Source organism: Leptodactylus fuscus, chromosome 4 (assembly GCF_031893055.1).
Source record: "Leptodactylus fuscus isolate aLepFus1 chromosome 4, aLepFus1.hap2, whole genome shotgun sequence".
Classification (NCBI taxonomy): Eukaryota; Metazoa; Chordata; class Amphibia; order Anura; family Leptodactylidae; genus Leptodactylus; species Leptodactylus fuscus.
This window is the reverse complement of record NC_134268.1, coordinates 96,651,810-96,668,660: the sequence shown is the minus strand read 5'-3', so window position 1 is coordinate 96,668,660 and position 16,851 is coordinate 96,651,810. Positions and strand designations below refer to the sequence as shown.

The window sequence follows — 16,851 nt, the reverse complement described above, 5'->3', positions numbered from 1 at the left end:
CCAGAACATAACTCCATCTCCACCGAACTTTGCTGGGTATCCAAATACTTATTAGTAGACAGTGTATAAGTCAGTGGGATCATTACATCCCTTTTGAATCATGAAAAAAACAGAAGAAATTATACTAATGTGAAAACCTCATATGCTTGGACCAAACGTGCTATGAATACAGTGTTAGACATACAGCAGAGGGTAAATGGTGTAACACAAAGTGAAGAGCCACAAGTCATAAAAACTCATCTTTTTATTTTATCTTTGAGACATACATCAGATTTTTAAAGCAATGATTTTAAAAACAAATAAATTGAAGAACAGGTATCCGGTATCCACAGGTCATATAGGAGAACTTTACTGCATCATGACACTAGAATGGTCAAAGGTGCTTGTATATAACGTAAGCATCTCGCAGTGTGACACAATGATATATTAGATTTCTCTGCATTAAGTACATGAGATCTATGTTGTTCAAGCCTCCTGCTTTCAATGCCAGTTAATCTCATAGCATTCACAAATGTATATGGATAAGTTAGCTGTGCGCTTCAGATTTCGCAATCTATTGTTCTAATAAGAATTTGTTTGGTGTTGGCTACTTCCTACATGCAGAGTCTGAATTGCCATAGATCTCATACCGTAGTTGGTAGCATTGTTGCTTTTGTGTCTATGAGCAGGATTTTAATTTATTTTATCCTTTCAAATCCATCATTTCAGATAATGGTAACCATAGATATAGAGACCCCTACCCCATGCAAATACCTTAGTGTTCTTATTTTTGTTATTGGAATAATAGTTAGAAAGGGGGACATTCATGAACATATATACATCATTTTTTTCTCCATGGTAGAGTGTTCAAATTGTGAGAAATATTGTGCATTTGCTTCCCCCATGGATTTTTTTTTTTATTATAGGATATAAAGTAAGTGCAAACACTGTGGCATGTAATGGTCAGATAAATGATTGTAGCATGAATACATTTAAAATGAATAAAAGTAACCTGCATATTCACACCATTTCCACAGTGGATATTTGGTATATATTCTTGTAAAATGACTGGTAAAAATTTGTATCTTTTTCCAAGAAAATTGCAATAAAAATGTCATGTATGAGCATATCCCTTATATTCAAGCCAACAGAGCAAATATCTTTTAGATGGTACCATTGACTTAAAGGTTATCATTACTACTAATGAAATTGTCTGAATAGTTAAAAGGGTTGCCTCAACAAACCTTTTCCATATTCTCTATTACGACATATAGATGTTATAGAGTGAGCACTGGTGGGTTGAACAAATGCCCATATGTAATACCACATTCCCTTGTAAAGACCACTGCAGGGCAAATGAGCAGGTACCAGCACTTGTCCAACAAAATAACTGGTTGGCTATGGGTTCAAGCAGCCTCAGCTCATATAAAGGGGTTGTCTGTGAAGAAACAACTTCTTAAAGGGATCCTATCATTCAGACGACATTTTTTCTAAGTACCACATCGGAATAGCCTTTGTCTCCTCCGTGCCGCCGTTCGCCTACAATCCCGGTTCTTGCCGATATTTAAATTAGCTCTCTCACAGCACTTGGGGGCGAGCCCCAGCGCTCAGACAGCACTGGAGGCGTCGCCAATGCTGCGAGAGAACTTTCTCCAGCGCCACCTCCTCTTCTTCAGCAGTGTCATCTTCAGCCTCTTCTTCCGGCGGTGGCTTGTAACTTCTAAGGCCTCCGGCCTTGGGCAGAGCAGACTGTGCATGCCCATAGGCCACGAGAAAATGGCCGCTTGAATAGTATTGTAAGCGGCCATTTTCTCGGGGTCTGTGGGCATGCGCAGTCTGTTCTGCCCGAGGCCTAGAAGTAAGAAGACACCACCGGAAGAAGAGAATGAAGAGTCAGTTCCTGACGAAGATGGAGGCAGCGCTGGAGAGAGTTCTCTCGCAGCATTGGGGCTGCCCCCCAGTGCTGTCTGAGTGCTGAGGCCCGCCCCCAGTGCTGTGAGAGAGCTAATTTACATACCGACAAGAACCGGGATTGTAGGCGAACGGTGGTACAGAGAAGACAACGAAAGGTAGGAGAAGAATAGCCTTTCTTAAGGCTATTCCGACGTGGTACTTAGAAAAAATGTTGTCTGAATGATAGGATCCCTTTAAATGATCATTATTAAATCTATGGCCAGTCAAGGAAATCTTTCACAACGAAATAACATACTGTGAAAGATTTGCATTTTATTAAGGATGATGGCTACATATGAAGTCGGTGCATAAACTCTGTTGATGTCAACATCATGTGAACTATAATTTTACTTTTCAAAGGATATAAAGAAAGTGAGTTTGTATTTTTATTTATTTAGAGCAAATTTGATTTTTTTGGGGGGGGGGTTCAGCTAAAACACATAGACAGAAGACAATACAAACCGGACTGTAAGAGTAACTGGGAACCTACTATACTGACAAGATCACAACACATAGTAATCCATACATATCCTTCACATATTGTATTAGCAACTTACTCCTTTATTCTATATTTTACAGCAACAAAACGATTGTCCAACCATTTGTAAAATCCTGTATTCACCTAAAAACTTTTTATTAATGATGTAATAGTTGTTCCAAGCTTTATAATGACAGTGACCATGTGACTAGTTACTTGGCTAATATTCTAGTTATTGTATATACATTATCATAAATGTGCTAGAAATGGAATTCTACATAAATATACCTTCTCTGATTACAAAGAAATCTTATATATTGCACATTTTTGCACCTAATGATAGTTGTGTAATTTCTCATCTGGCAGAAACTTTTAACTTGCTTTTGTGTGTATCAATCATTATAGCATGTACAGTATACAGTGATACAGATCCAATGCAAACTTTGACTGTGGACCCTTACCACTTCCCAACTGTGTACTCTTGATGGCGAAGGTTATGGGTGTTGCAGAAATATCCCAGATACTTGAAAGGGATACAATTATAGCTATCAAGAATACAATGAATGAGTAGCGCAGTGCCTGTCATGGAAACAATGTTGGGAATTGCGTACTCTGGGAAACAGATGATCTGCAGGGGTCCTCGCAGTCTAAGAGATTGGCAACAGTCCAAATCACAGGCACATCATGTCTGTTGCAGGCTGGAAGAGGCCCGCAGAGGATGCTGGGACCACAGGATGCCCAGGAGAGGTGAGTATAAGTGTGTGTTGTTTTTACTCACCTTCCCTGGGAAGGCCTCTACTGGAAAGAACCCCAGTGTCGTACATACATCACATGTAACTGGGCCCCTTTCCATTAGTGGTGCTGTCCACAGACAGCAGAGATGAGTGTTAATCTCTGCTATCAGAGGTGTATGGTGGAGATTTTGGTTGGGATATCAGGCTTTCCCTGACCACTGTGATACCACTTTTGTACAGGGAGTACATTGAGGGCATTTTTAAATCAATGGCAAGGATTTTTAATTCAAATAATTTTATATAAAGAGGCCCAGTGGGGATTCTGTAACCTAGGAAATATGCTACATAGTACCTTCTTCATATAACTCCTTTTAAAAGATGGTAAAGCTTGAGGTGATATAATACCATTGACAACAGTCCCTGTAACCGACAGTAAATGTCCGGATGATGTGATGGCACTTATATAGAATGGGGCTGCATATATCCCTACAGTGAAACAAATTGCAAACATACTGTTAGCTTTCATCTGCCTTCATGGCTGACCTCATGTCAGTCGGTTCGATTCACTTGAACTGCTTTTGTATGTAGGCTCAATCTGAGGCCTATATAAGTAAGATGTGTCCACTAGAATGTACTTGCACCAATAACATAATACACTGTAATAAATTCCAGTCACACATCTGTGTTTTAGTCATATTAATAGAAATACAAAAACTGCAAATATTTAAAAAAAAATGAGCAAAATGTATGTTAACTACTGTACTGTAAGGCAAATCACAATACCTGAAGGCCACATTATATGGTGGCAACTGCAATGTATTCACTGTATATTAGGTATATATATATATATATATATATATATATATATATATATACACCCTGTACACAATCTAGTCAGATTGTCTATGCTGTTATTGAATTAAAATATATACAGAGGACATTCACCTTTAGGTACATGTATACAAATAGTATAACGAAGACCTTTACCATAAATATACTCAATGCAATAATAAACTCATATGCATTAAGGAGGATCTGTCAGCACTCCTTTATAGAACGCTGCACTATGCATCCATGTATATATGAATAAACTGACAACTAGCTGTGATCTTACACCTCGTCCATGGGGTGTGTGTTTACACAATGTAATACTGTTCAATCTGATACAGGAATGGTAGCACACAGTTGTCAATTTATTCTTATGTTTCCATAAGTCAATAACTAAGTAATAAGGGACAATACAAAGCTTTAAGAAAACTTTCTCCGGAATTGTTATTTTATTGGGAATACAGTTATTTCACTTAGACATGTCAGGAGACCTGGCACTTCTCTGTCATTTTTGAGTGTCGAAATTCTTTTTCTTGATAAACTTAATAATGTATAGTATACAAAGATAAAGCCTTTGTCTTCTGAACAGAAGCATGTGTGTATCTGATTTAGGCTGAGGCCCCACATTGTGGAAACACAGCTTTTTTTTTGTTGCAGATTTTGCTGCGGTTTTTTGAGCTAAACTCAGGAGTGGGTCTAACGGATAAGAAATGTCTAAGAGCTTCCTTCATATTTTCCATTCCTTTCCGGTCCACTCTTGGCTTTGGCTAAAAAAAAACGCAGCAAAATCTACATTGTTTCTCTAAAATGTGTTCTGTGATGCAGTGGTGCACTCATTTAACAGATATGGCCTCTGGTGGGTTATATGTAAATTAGCTTCTGTTCTCAAAGTGGTTTTTTTAGACCGATTGAGGTGCCATAGAGAGGAAGCTAACTTATGTAAGTGATACTTCACCAGAGCTGTAGCTAGCTAGGTCTTCCATCACCTGGGCCAAAGATTAGTTTCACTGCCCTTAATCTGCATCTAAATACAAAAAAGTGGCTTGTGACCCGGGGTTAACCTACTCCTTTCGCCGCCCAAGGCGAACTACAGAAAGCCGCCCCCCCCCCGGAGGAGGGGACGGAGCGAAGGGGCGTGGCGGAGCGAAGGGGGCGGGGCTTAGCGCCGTTCGCAGGCAGAGAGCAGGCACGGAGAGGACTTGCTCTCTGCCTGAGCGTGAGGGGAGGCTGCTGGAGCAGCGCTGCTCCAGTGGCCTCCCCAAACCACGGCTTGGAGCTAAGCCAGTCCAGGACAGCTTGTCCTGGACTGGCTTAGGTAATAAAAAATGCCGCCCTCCCTGGGGTCCTTACATAGCGCCGCCTGAAGCGCTCGCTTCAGGTCGCCTCATGGGAGGTGCGGCGCTGCTTGTGACACACCCCGACTATCAGCACCTGAAGAACATGCTACATTTGCCATCCCCCGGAATTCTCTTTGATCTCATAGTTGTTAAAACAATGACTTATACGGGCATACTAAAACAGTAAAGGTGTTATGTGGGGACAGACATCCTACACTGGATAATCACTCTAACTCTATAGATAAGGTATCCTGACTTTGCTCAGTGTAGAGGGGTGCCTTAAAGGGGTTTTCCCACAAAAATAAGCATATTTAACATTTTACACAATTAAAAATTAATTATTTTCGTAAATCTAAATAAACTTGAGTTGTGACTAAGTGTTTCGTCTTAATTAGTTACCAATGGATACAACTTTGGATACAGAAACTTTCTATGGTCTGGCACTAGTCAGAAACTCAGCTATGAAACTACATGCTTAACCCCTTAACGCTAAATCACGTACCTGTACGTCAGGGAATGTGGTTAGTTCCCGCATTCCCACGTACCTGTACGTGATAGAGATCGCACGGGTTCAGAAGCAGAGCCCGTGCGATCTCCATGGGAGGCCGGCTGTATCTGACAGCCAGGCTTCCCCTGTAGCAGCAGGGACGGTGATTGCACCGACCCCCGCTGTTTAACCCTTAAGGTGCCATGATCCATAGTGATCATGGCACCCTAGGGGTTTGGCCGGGCTTTAAATCATGTTGCCAGCAGCAGGAGTCTGTGTGAGCTGTAATTTACAGCTACGCTGCTCCTTAATCCCTCCCCCCATCGGAGCGAGCTCCGATGGGGGGAGGGTTAACCCCTTGGATGCCAGGACGAGGGGAAGCTAGTCTATGCATCTGCATAGCTAGCTTCCTCTATAGACTGCAATACACGTGTATTGCAGTCTGTAGTTAGTAGTCTGTAGTGATCAGAGAGGATCGCTGGTTCTAGTGTGCTTGCAGCACAAATAAAACAATGTAAAAAAGTTTAAAAAAAAAAAAAAAAAGTGTAAAAAAAAAAAAACAAACATAGTTACATTTCTTGTAAATCTGGAAAATCGCTGTTACACTTGTAAGCCTTATAACGTCCAAAATAAAATTAAAATACAATCAAAAGATGATGCCGATATAAAGCAGAGATATGGGAGATAATATTTATTACTGTATTTGGGTGGTATAACTATCTGCCTGAAAAACAGAGAATTTCACATTTTGAAAATTGTAATTTTTTCCAAATTTCCATCAAATTTCCTATTTTTTTAATAAGTAAATACAAAAATATTGATTAGTGTTTACCACTAACATGAAGTATAATGTGTTACGAGAAAATAATCCCAAAATCACTTGTGTAAATTAAAGCGTCTCAAAATTATTGCCATTTAAAGTGACACATGTCAATTTTGAAAAAAATAGGCCTGGTCCTTAACATACATTTGGGCTGTGTCCTTAAGGGGTTAAGAAGATAAACTGGCCGCAAGTGTTAGCAGGGAACGTAGGGGAACAAGATTTCCAGCCTTGTTGTGTTCTTCAAAGTTAATACTTGGGGAACCCACACCTACATATTAAGGATGTTTATCCAGTGCAGTGAATGTACTGTTAAAAGTTTTCTATCTCCACATAACCTCTTTAAGGACAAGGTATTGTGCGAGGCTGCAGGAGCGGATGTCTACTTGACACTAATACTTAATACCATAGCATCCACCAATAATAGCTCGTACAAGAAAGTAAACTGCACAGAGGTCTAGAAACTAGATTTTTGCAAAGTGTGAATACATGCTAAAAATGGAATGCACATAGAAAATGTAATCAAACACATAAGAATTTTTCATGGTAAAATGCTTTCAATACAAATTAATTTTCCATTTACATTCTTTGTAATGCAATTGATATGTATGAAGAAAAAAGTATAACAGAGAAAAAACATGGGGTACAAATCGAAATTTTGCTGATGCCTATAAAACAATCTATATTTGTGACTGGTAACAATAACAATAACCATTCTATCTATAAGTCTATTGTATTAAAAACAATAATTTCATACAGATAAAGACTTGTTCAGCTAGTCAGAATATTGTAAACCTTTCATCAGTTGTAGATTTTATTCATAGAGTAATAATAAGGATGTACTAGCAGTAGTATACAGAGATGTACACTGAAACTACGTATTGGAACCTTTGGACTCACGGCTTTCAATTGGCAGAGAACTGAAGCAAACAATGGCTCCTGCTCTGGAGAACTTAAGCTGAGGTCACATGGAGGTTTTTGGAGCGGATTTTGTCGCAGGAATCTGCTCCAAAAAAGCATTCCACGGCTCGCCGTGACTGGATGCCAGTGCAGTGGCGGAATTCTGCTCAAATTATAATGGGCCTAGTCGGAAGGGAATCTGTGGCAAGATAGGGCAGCTTGCTGGCAGGCATTTTTTGGACCGCATCCAAATCCGGTCCAAAAAACCCTGTATGAACTTACCCTTAGAGTGATAATGTGTTACATGGTTTCAATCCGCCTTTTGGTTTGGTTGAACATGTATATTTATTCCTAGAGTTTACTGGGGGCTATATAGAGCTACTTATATAAGTAAAAGAAACAAGATAGGCTGTGAGAAATGGATGAGCCTTTGCTTCTGAAAAATTTAATGTCTACGGATAGCTTTGTTACTACTTGTATTAAATCACCCCTATAAGGTCTCTAACATTTTGTAAAATATCAGAAAATGTAAACACAAAATGCATTTATTTTTCTTGTTTTTGTGAGATAGAGAAGGATTTACAATATACTTAATCGGATCCCTTGTCAGTTATTTAACATCATGAGCCCTTGATACCATGTTAAGTTTGAAGATCACTATAGAAACTCTGCTGATGTGTATTGCAATGGGCTGATCCTTTCAAATATCTCACAGTGCAGAGTACATAGACCGATACATAGAGGAAGTTAAAAAAAGCATATTAAAACTTAGACCCCAGAGAACAATAAAAAGTGCAAGGATGACGCTACTTTATTTTGTGGACATTTAAAGCGTAAAGCATCTCCTCCCATAAACAATTTAAAATAAAGACAAACTGAATAAACTCGAGCAGTGATCCTTAATTATTTCTAAGTGTGGTTTTACTAACTATCCATAATAAAAACTAGACTGAAGTGGAATTAATCAAGATTAATAAAATAAAAAAGTATTACTATTTATCTTACTTCACTGTGATATAAAAGTCCATACTAGTGTTTATTTTCTACATCTACATAAGTGAGTAAACACTATCAGATCTCAAATTACGATTACTAAAAACATGTATATAGTTGTGGTTTATTACATAGTTTTACACAAAAGTAACAAAGTAATAGTAATTATAGTAATAGTTTTACATAAAAGTAATTATAGTTCCTTATGTCTAGAGCAGTGGATCTTAACCTTGTTTGGGTACCGAACCCACCAGTTTCATTTGCCCATTCACCGAACCCTTCTTTAGTGATAAATCAAATATGATTTTTTTTCCAAATTCAAGACATAGGTTTATATGTTTTTTTACTAGTACACAAAATGAACCGTGCATATGGCCTAGGGTTCGAACCCTGGTTAAGAACCACTGGTCTAGGGTCAATGACAAACCCCTTTAAACAGTGCTGGAAATCTAACACTAGTTCACCAGTGGCCATAATATAGCACATTAAAGTAGCAGCTAGAATCTACCTTACTGATTTATATTGTCCATGTCTATATTATTAGTAAATATTTTGCTTCTGCATGTAAGCTGGGTGTACCCAGGCCATGAGAGAAATTCCACAAGTTACAAGGAACCAAAAGGACTCTAAGATATCAGATTTATTCTATTTTCTCCTTTTATTTTAAAACTGTTTTGCTTGTTGTGTCATGCCTTGTCTTTTTCATATATAGCACTGAACCCTTTGGGTATTAAATCATTAAATCTTTTGGTACTTTGTATTTTCTTTATGAACCCATTACCCTTTTGAAGTGTATAGGCGCCTGCCTGTTGCAGAGATGCGTGCGTATAAGTTAGGTTTCTTCTGAGCCTGGCATGTGGTGTGGTAGCGGCATGTATTTGGGGTGCATGGACTGTGTTGGGGTATGATTTATACTCAATTTGCAGCCTAAGTGAAGAGTGCATGCAAGACTGAGTTACTGAAGTGATTTGATCCCTGACAGCTGCACCAACGTCACGTAGAATCTATCTTATTGTGAATGGTGCCGTGTGCTGTGCCTTCTGTTGGCACACTTCAGTAATGTGCTCTCATACAATGTACAAATAGCCATAACATACAGCTCCTCATTAACAGAATCACACTGGATTGTGCAGGCATAACAGTGCCATGAACTAGCCAAATAACACATCCATGCAGCTGCCTAAGGGTAGAGCTACATGGCACCTTTGGCCACAATCAAAGATCACATGCCATCCTGGAACTCCGTAATCACTGTATGTGAATGGAGTTGCATTGTGACCCTGAGGTTCTGTGACTGCAACTTCTAGAGACAAAAAAATTCTGCAATCTTAGTTATGGTACCCTTGGGGCCACAATAGCGACTCTAATCACTTACATTAGGAAGGAGTTGCACGACAAATTGCCATGTAGACCTAGCCTGAAGAACAATGTTATACAGTGCCACTACCACCATACGCAGAAAGAATAATATACTATACAGTGTCTAAGTATAAAACAGTAATAATGTGGCACTAATCGAAATCAGATTGTAGAAACTCAGATAAGTATTAACACTGGACTACCTCATACGCAATGTGTGATATTAGTAAGTGTTTAGCTTAAACTGTGTACATCTCAGATGTCAGATTTATTATAAATTGTCTCTTGGAGGATTTTATGCCACAATAAATGCCCACTAAAATACTTTTAGGTGATTTTGTTCGGCATACTACATGGATACATGCAGTGTGCCACAAGCACAGTCAGCATTCTCCATCTGGTGAGGCTGAAGCATGTACACAATTACAGTATTACATTAGCCCATCATTTCTGCAGGTTCAGTGACCAGCTTGGAGCCATCCCATGATGTCTTAAACTGCTCAGGAACAGGAAATTCTTTCTGCAGAGACAAAACCAACAAGGATTATATAAACCCCAGGATACAATACAGAAAAAGGGGAGAATGTGAGTGAAACTGTATGAGGGATTAGGTCTTTACAAGTCAGACAAGCATGGATTACGGACCTTTGCCCATTATATCTCCCAGGAAGTTGTTGTTCTAGTGCGCAGCTATAAATCACTGGGTTCAGAGACAGTACAACCACTATAGGCAAGCATGGAGGCTCCACGTAACGAAACGTTGTGAAAAAAAGTTTTGTTTTTTTCCATAGCATTTTTCATTCCGTTTATGCTTTTTGCCGCAGCCTTACGCAAATGTATGCATTAGAAAACCGCATCATCACGGACTTTAGTGGAGAGAAATATTGCCCCGATATGAACCTGACCTTGTAGAAATTTTTGAAAAATGAATTACAAGTATGTGTTACCAGCTGCAGATCTGAGATGAGCCTGTGAGCAGATGAGCCGCCGAACAATCAGCATCATTTAATGGTGTTTCTCTTTGACTTTGTGCAGACTGCTGTGTGCTGTTATTTGTGCTGTGATTTGTGCATGTACTTGCACGGATTTTTGAGCCACATTGTACATTATATTACACTGTGCCTAAAGATTTCCATAGACTTGTACTAGACTATCGTCAGGTGGAACAGGTAGCTGCGTCTGTGGGTGCTGTAATTTTTGTTTGTAATCTGTAGTGGGCACTTTAGACTCTGGAGCCAAAAATGTACCCCAATATGCCTCAGGCTGCTGTTTATCTATTACATATCTCATCTTTTTAATAATGAAAAGTGACAGCACATGTGTAACCATCTCTCTGCTGCAAACATTGAATGAAATTGAATGCTTGTATCCAAGGCCTCCATAATGTATTGGGTCGGCCACTGCTGCTGTAAGGCTAATTTCATACCCATAGTTTTAGAGGATGGAATATTTTATTGTGATTGTTTCTATTACTAGTAATATTTATTGTATTGTGATTTAAGTAGGGCCAATGTGCAGGTCTATGTCATCTATAACCAATGTATAAATCAATACACTCTTTTAGTGCATTTAGGGTCAGTTCACACGGAGGAATTTTCCGCGGATTTGGGGGCAGATTTCCCAGAATCCACCTCCCATTGTCTTCAGTAGGAGGAAGATCATAGCAGGATGCAGAAAAAAGAAGTGTCCTGCTCAATCTTGCCGTGGATTCCGCGGCTCGAGACTCCTTCCTGATTAGGCCCATTCATCCGGGCCTAATCAGGAACGGGATGTCGCAATGGAATGCCGATGCACCGCATCAATATCCCGTCGCGGCTATACCGCAGCAAAAATGCCGGCGGTGGAAAATGAGGAGAATTCCTCTTCAATTACTGCAATGTGAACTGACCCTTAGGTGTTTTTTTTCCCCCTCTTTTTAATATTGCTCTAGATCATCATACAAAACAAGTAATACAGAGAAAAGGTTCATTATAAAAGACACACAGCATTTTTACTTACATAGTCACCATTGTGTGGGACGAGAATATTCATCTCTGATGATTTGGCACTTACGATCTCACAGTCTATTGAACTCTCACTCAGGTAAACATGGCAGCCATCTGTCTTGTTAATGGAAATTGTTGGCACTTTACCCATGACCTTTGTAGTAGTAAAAATATGGAACAGTTTATAGCAGAACAAGGACACTTTACAAGTGAATATTTTTCATAAATAACTAAAATGCACATTAAGGTTAAAGCCCCATGTTTTGGAAAAGCAGCGTTTTTTTGTTGCAGGTTTTGCTGCGTTTTTTTGAGCCACTATAGTAATGGAAAATACAAAGGAAGCACTTAAGACGTTTCCCTTCTGTTAAATCCACCGCTGACTTTGGCTACCCCCCCCCCCCCCCCCTGCAAAATCTGCAAAAATAGCTGCAATTCCGCAACATGGGGCGTTAGCCTGAATTTCCACAACCTGGGGTCTTAGCCTTAAAGTCATTTGAAACTTAAAGAAGCCATGCAAACAAGAGCAATGCATTTGGACAGTACCTAAAGAGGGCATTCCTTATTAAAGAGGACCTTTCACCACTTGGGGCACATGCGGTTTTATATAGTGCTAGAAATTCGACAGTGTGCTTAATTCAGCACACTGTTTGCTTTCATGATCGGTGCCGGTGCCGATAGCGCTTCACTGTCAAAAGGGCGTTTTTGACAGTCAATCAGGAACACCCTTCCTCACAGCAGCATCTATAGCGCTGTACTGTGAGAGTGCGGAGGAAAGCCTCCAGTAATCTATGGACGATTACTATCAGGAGGGGAGGGGGTCGTTCCTCACCGCTTTCACAGTAAAGCGCTATATGCGCTGCTGTGAAGAAGGGCGTCCCTGACTGACTGTCAGGAACGCTCTCCTGACAGTGAAGAGCTACCGTGTCAGCAAGCAATGAAAGGTCCTCTTTAACTGCACAGTTTAAATGGGTTGTCCAGTCCATGGGTTTAATCTGGTATTGTAGATCAGCTCCACTGAAATAGATAGGGCTGAGCTATTGTGCAACTCACAACCTGTGGATAGGTATGGCACTGTTCAGAAGAAAGCAGGCATATCTTAAAACCTGGACAACTCTTTAATGGACAGTGTATTCTGCAAGTGATTATTATTTTTATATGGTTGTAGATATAGGGGGAATGTATGAAGACATGTACAACAGTTTTCTAGGGTTGAGTCGTGAATCCTTGCTGTTTTACATAGGGTGCACCAATCATGGGGGAACCTCACCCGGCACCTACTGTCAGAAACTGAGAGGGGGGGGCTTTTTTTTCTTTTAAATCAGCCACTAGCTGTTTGATTCTTCCAGCAGGTGGCGCCAATATTTTCCTGACACTAAAGAACACTAGGACATAACATCCTGCCATTTTTCAGTGTAACAATGTAACGTGCAGCACCCTCTAAAGGCTGAAGCAGGGTCCAGCATGGACAGGAGTGGAGCTGGATGAGTAGAATATCAGCTGCTACCTGCTTGAATAAGACCTCCTTCACATCTACGTTCGGTATTCCGTTCAGGGAGTCCGCATGGGGACCCCCCGAATGGAATACCGAACGCAACTGTAAGCGGTGTGCCAGTGAAAGCACACAGACCCCATAGAATATAATGGGGTCCGTGTGCTTGCTGCCAGATCTCCACAGGGATCATGCGAACAGAAAAGTAGTTCACAATCTACTTTCCTGTCTGCATGATTCGTGTGGGCAGCGCGCGGCAAGCAAACGGATTATAGTCTATGGGATCCGTGTGCTTTTACTGCACAGCGCTTGCAGCTGCGTTTGGTATTCTGTTCAGGGGGTCCCCAAATGTGAACAAACGGTAAGTAAAGGGGATCTAGTAGCTAAAATGTTTTATAACCTATTGTGTATGCTTGTTCTGTGAAACTATTAATGTGCACATTTTTTATTTTTTTAGTGAGGGTGTACCTTCATACAGATGGGCCCAGGCAACAAAGAGGCTGGTTTCACCCCTGGTTTTATGAGACAATACTGCTATGATAGTGTCACAGCAAAAAAGGAAAATAGTTCAATGACACCAAGCAGTTTGATCCTTACCTGTATCTGGACATCTTTAGAATTAATAACTTCAACTATTCCCACAACATCATCAAACACCAGGCCAAGTTTTGTGCAGTTGTCTGAAACACAATACAAAGGAATCATAGAAAATTGCTATATAAATATGTACATGAATTTTTAGGCCTCATTCACACACTCATTCTCACAGATGCTGTCTGCGTTTTCAGTTATTTTTATGGAAGTATTTTATCAGTTGTTGATCTGTTTTTGTACTGTGTTGGATCTGTGAAGTGTGGATAGTAGATGGTAGGTATCTATGTTCTACCCATCATTTTCATGGACTACTAGATTACATTAGTGGTGTATGGTCTGCAAAATGGAAAACAAAAGAACATCTTGAGAGAAGCATGGAATTAAATGGATCTCTGTGCTGTTCATGCTCAACACAGATGTGTGAATGAGGCCTATGGATTCTATAACTGAGGTTGAAAGAGCCTTTGTTCAAGGGTGTTTGGCAGGGTTTGCTTTCTTTTTGATACATTGAATAGCACAATACACTGAACTATGTTGCTCCATCAAGCAAAAAAAAAAAAGTGTGTTTTTTTAACACGGGAGATGGATTTGAGACACATTTGACATGAGCTTTTCCAAAGTATTCCTTAAACTGATGTAAAATCCATGATGTGAAAGAAACCTAATTCAGTGATTGTGAGAGAAACTCTTCACCCAGTGGTGCAGTGATGGCTAACCTTTTCAGCTTGGAGTGTCAAAATTTGTAAAGAAAAATCTAGCTTAACGCAGGTGCCGTGTCACATCTTTTTGTTGCCCCCACACAGTATCTAACCCCCTTTTCTTTAACCCCCACACAGCATATGATCCCCTATATATGGACAACCACACAGTTTATTATCCCCTTTTATACCCCCAATAAAGTATACCTCTCCCTTTTTAAAGCCCACCCGCAGTATATGACATCCTTTTTTCCCCCCACACAGTGTCTGGGGCTGATAGTTTTTACTCACCTGTCCATGCTCCTGTCCTGGCTGCTCTCTGTTACCACCTCCAGGATGTGCTTTAGCCGACGCTGAAGAACGCCGGGACACTACGTAGTATCCTGGCGTTCTTCACTGTTGTGACGTAAGTCTAGCACCGCCTAGAGGATGCAATGGAGGACAGCCAGGATGGACAGGTGAATAACAATTATTGTCAGCTGCTTACGGCAATAACACAATAAGTAATAGCAGATTAATTTAAAAAATGCCGCCTCTCAGTCTATTCCATGTGTAGCCAGCCGCCGGAGGCCATCTCCTCAGGTTGTGTCATAGAGATATGCCCCTGCCCCCTGCATCTGCCACTTGGTTCGGACAATGTGTGTTACCCAAAATGTCTTGGAGTGTTACCTTTGACACGCGTGTCATAGGTTCAACATCACTGCACTATCACTGTTACCCATGAAAACACCTTTTTACTGATCTCTGATGATAGACTCCCTTACCTATTATTATGGAATTTATTTTTCCTTTAATTTGCAGTGTACTTTTCTTGCACTTGAAGATGTAAGCCACTTGCTTCAGTTCAGTCTCCGAAATCATTAAATTGTTAACTCCTTCCTGGTACTCCTACATTTCAAGGACAAAATTATTAGAAGAGGCGATTGCCTTGAGCTTTGTTGTGCCAAAAATGGCATAGATTAGAAGAATAGATCTCAGCCATGTGTTAGCGGTGAGAGAATTCTGATTCTTTCAAGAAAAACATTTCACTACAATCACAGCAAAGTCCAAGTGTTTGTGCTGCGTCCTTGATGGCAGAAGCTGCCACTGAACGGAATGGCAGTTACATAAGGGCTCCTTATTGGCAGCTCCAGAAAGCGGCATCATTACAAGACATGGAAGTAGTCTAATAATGGGCCCATTTGTATCTAAATTCACACTCTGGCAAAAAGATTTATGTCTTAGCCTTGTAGTACATGGCATACTAATACATAGAGAACAATGTACTTACTCTCCAACCACATTGTTCACTTTTTTCAATCTTTAAATGGTGACCCGACTGGTCATGTGATCATCAGACTGACCTGCTGTTTCATGCTCCAGCTGGTAGTTACAGTTTTCTATGTAAGTCTATGAAATCATAGAATCGGCGATCAGTCTGCTGATCACATTACCAACTTTGTCAATGTTCAGAGACTATATAAAGTGAACAATGCACTCGGTGAGTGGGCACAGCATATACTCTGTAAGACAATGACCCCAGTGTAATATAGTGCTAGCCATGTAATACCATGTACAGTGCTAGCCATGTATTTCCATGCACAGTGCTAGCCATTGATGACCATGTAGAGAGCTAGCCATGTATTACCATGTACAGTGCTAGCTATGTATTACTATGTACAGTGTTAGCCATGTATTTCCATGTACAGTGCTAGCCATTGATTACCATGTACAGTGCTAGCCATATATTACTATGTACAGTGCTAGTCATGTATTACCATGTACAGTACTAGCCATGTATTACCATGTACAGTGCTAGCCATGTATTACCATGTTCAGTGCTAGCCATGTATTACCATGTACAGTGCTAGCCATGTATTACCATGTACTGTGCTAGTCATGTATTTCCATGTACAGTGCTAGCCATTGATTACCATGTAAAGTTCTAGCCACTGATTACCATGTACAGTGCTAGTCATGTATTACCATGTACAGTGCTAGCCATGTATTACTATGTACAGTGTTAGCCATGTATTTCCATGTACAGTGCTAGCCATGTATTACCATGTACAGTGCTAGCCATGTATTACCATGTATAGTGCTAGCCATGTATTACCATGTTCAGTGCTAGCCATGTATTACCATGTACAGTGCTAGTCATGTATTACCATGTACAGTGCTAGCCATGTATTACTATGTACAGTGTTAGCCATGTATTACTATGTACAGTGCTAGCCA

General features: G+C 40.2%; 1 protein-coding gene across 1 annotated transcript in view; it reads right to left on the bottom strand.

Moving 5' to 3' along the window:
- Window positions 1–226: 226 nt before the first annotated feature.
- CAP2 (cyclase associated actin cytoskeleton regulatory protein 2) overlaps window positions 227–16,851 on the bottom strand; it is a 106,428-nt gene continuing 89,803 nt past the window's right edge. Inside the window, exons 11-14 of the mRNA XM_075270837.1 lie at window positions 15,399–15,522; window positions 13,940–14,022; window positions 11,867–12,007; window positions 227–10,388 (exon numbers count right to left, since the gene is read on the bottom strand). Coding sequence (XP_075126938.1) covers window positions 10,305–10,388; window positions 11,867–12,007; window positions 13,940–14,022; window positions 15,399–15,522 — 432 coding nt within the window. The 3' untranslated portion in view covers window positions 227–10,304. The remainder of the gene's footprint in view (window positions 10,389–11,866; window positions 12,008–13,939; window positions 14,023–15,398; window positions 15,523–16,851) is intronic.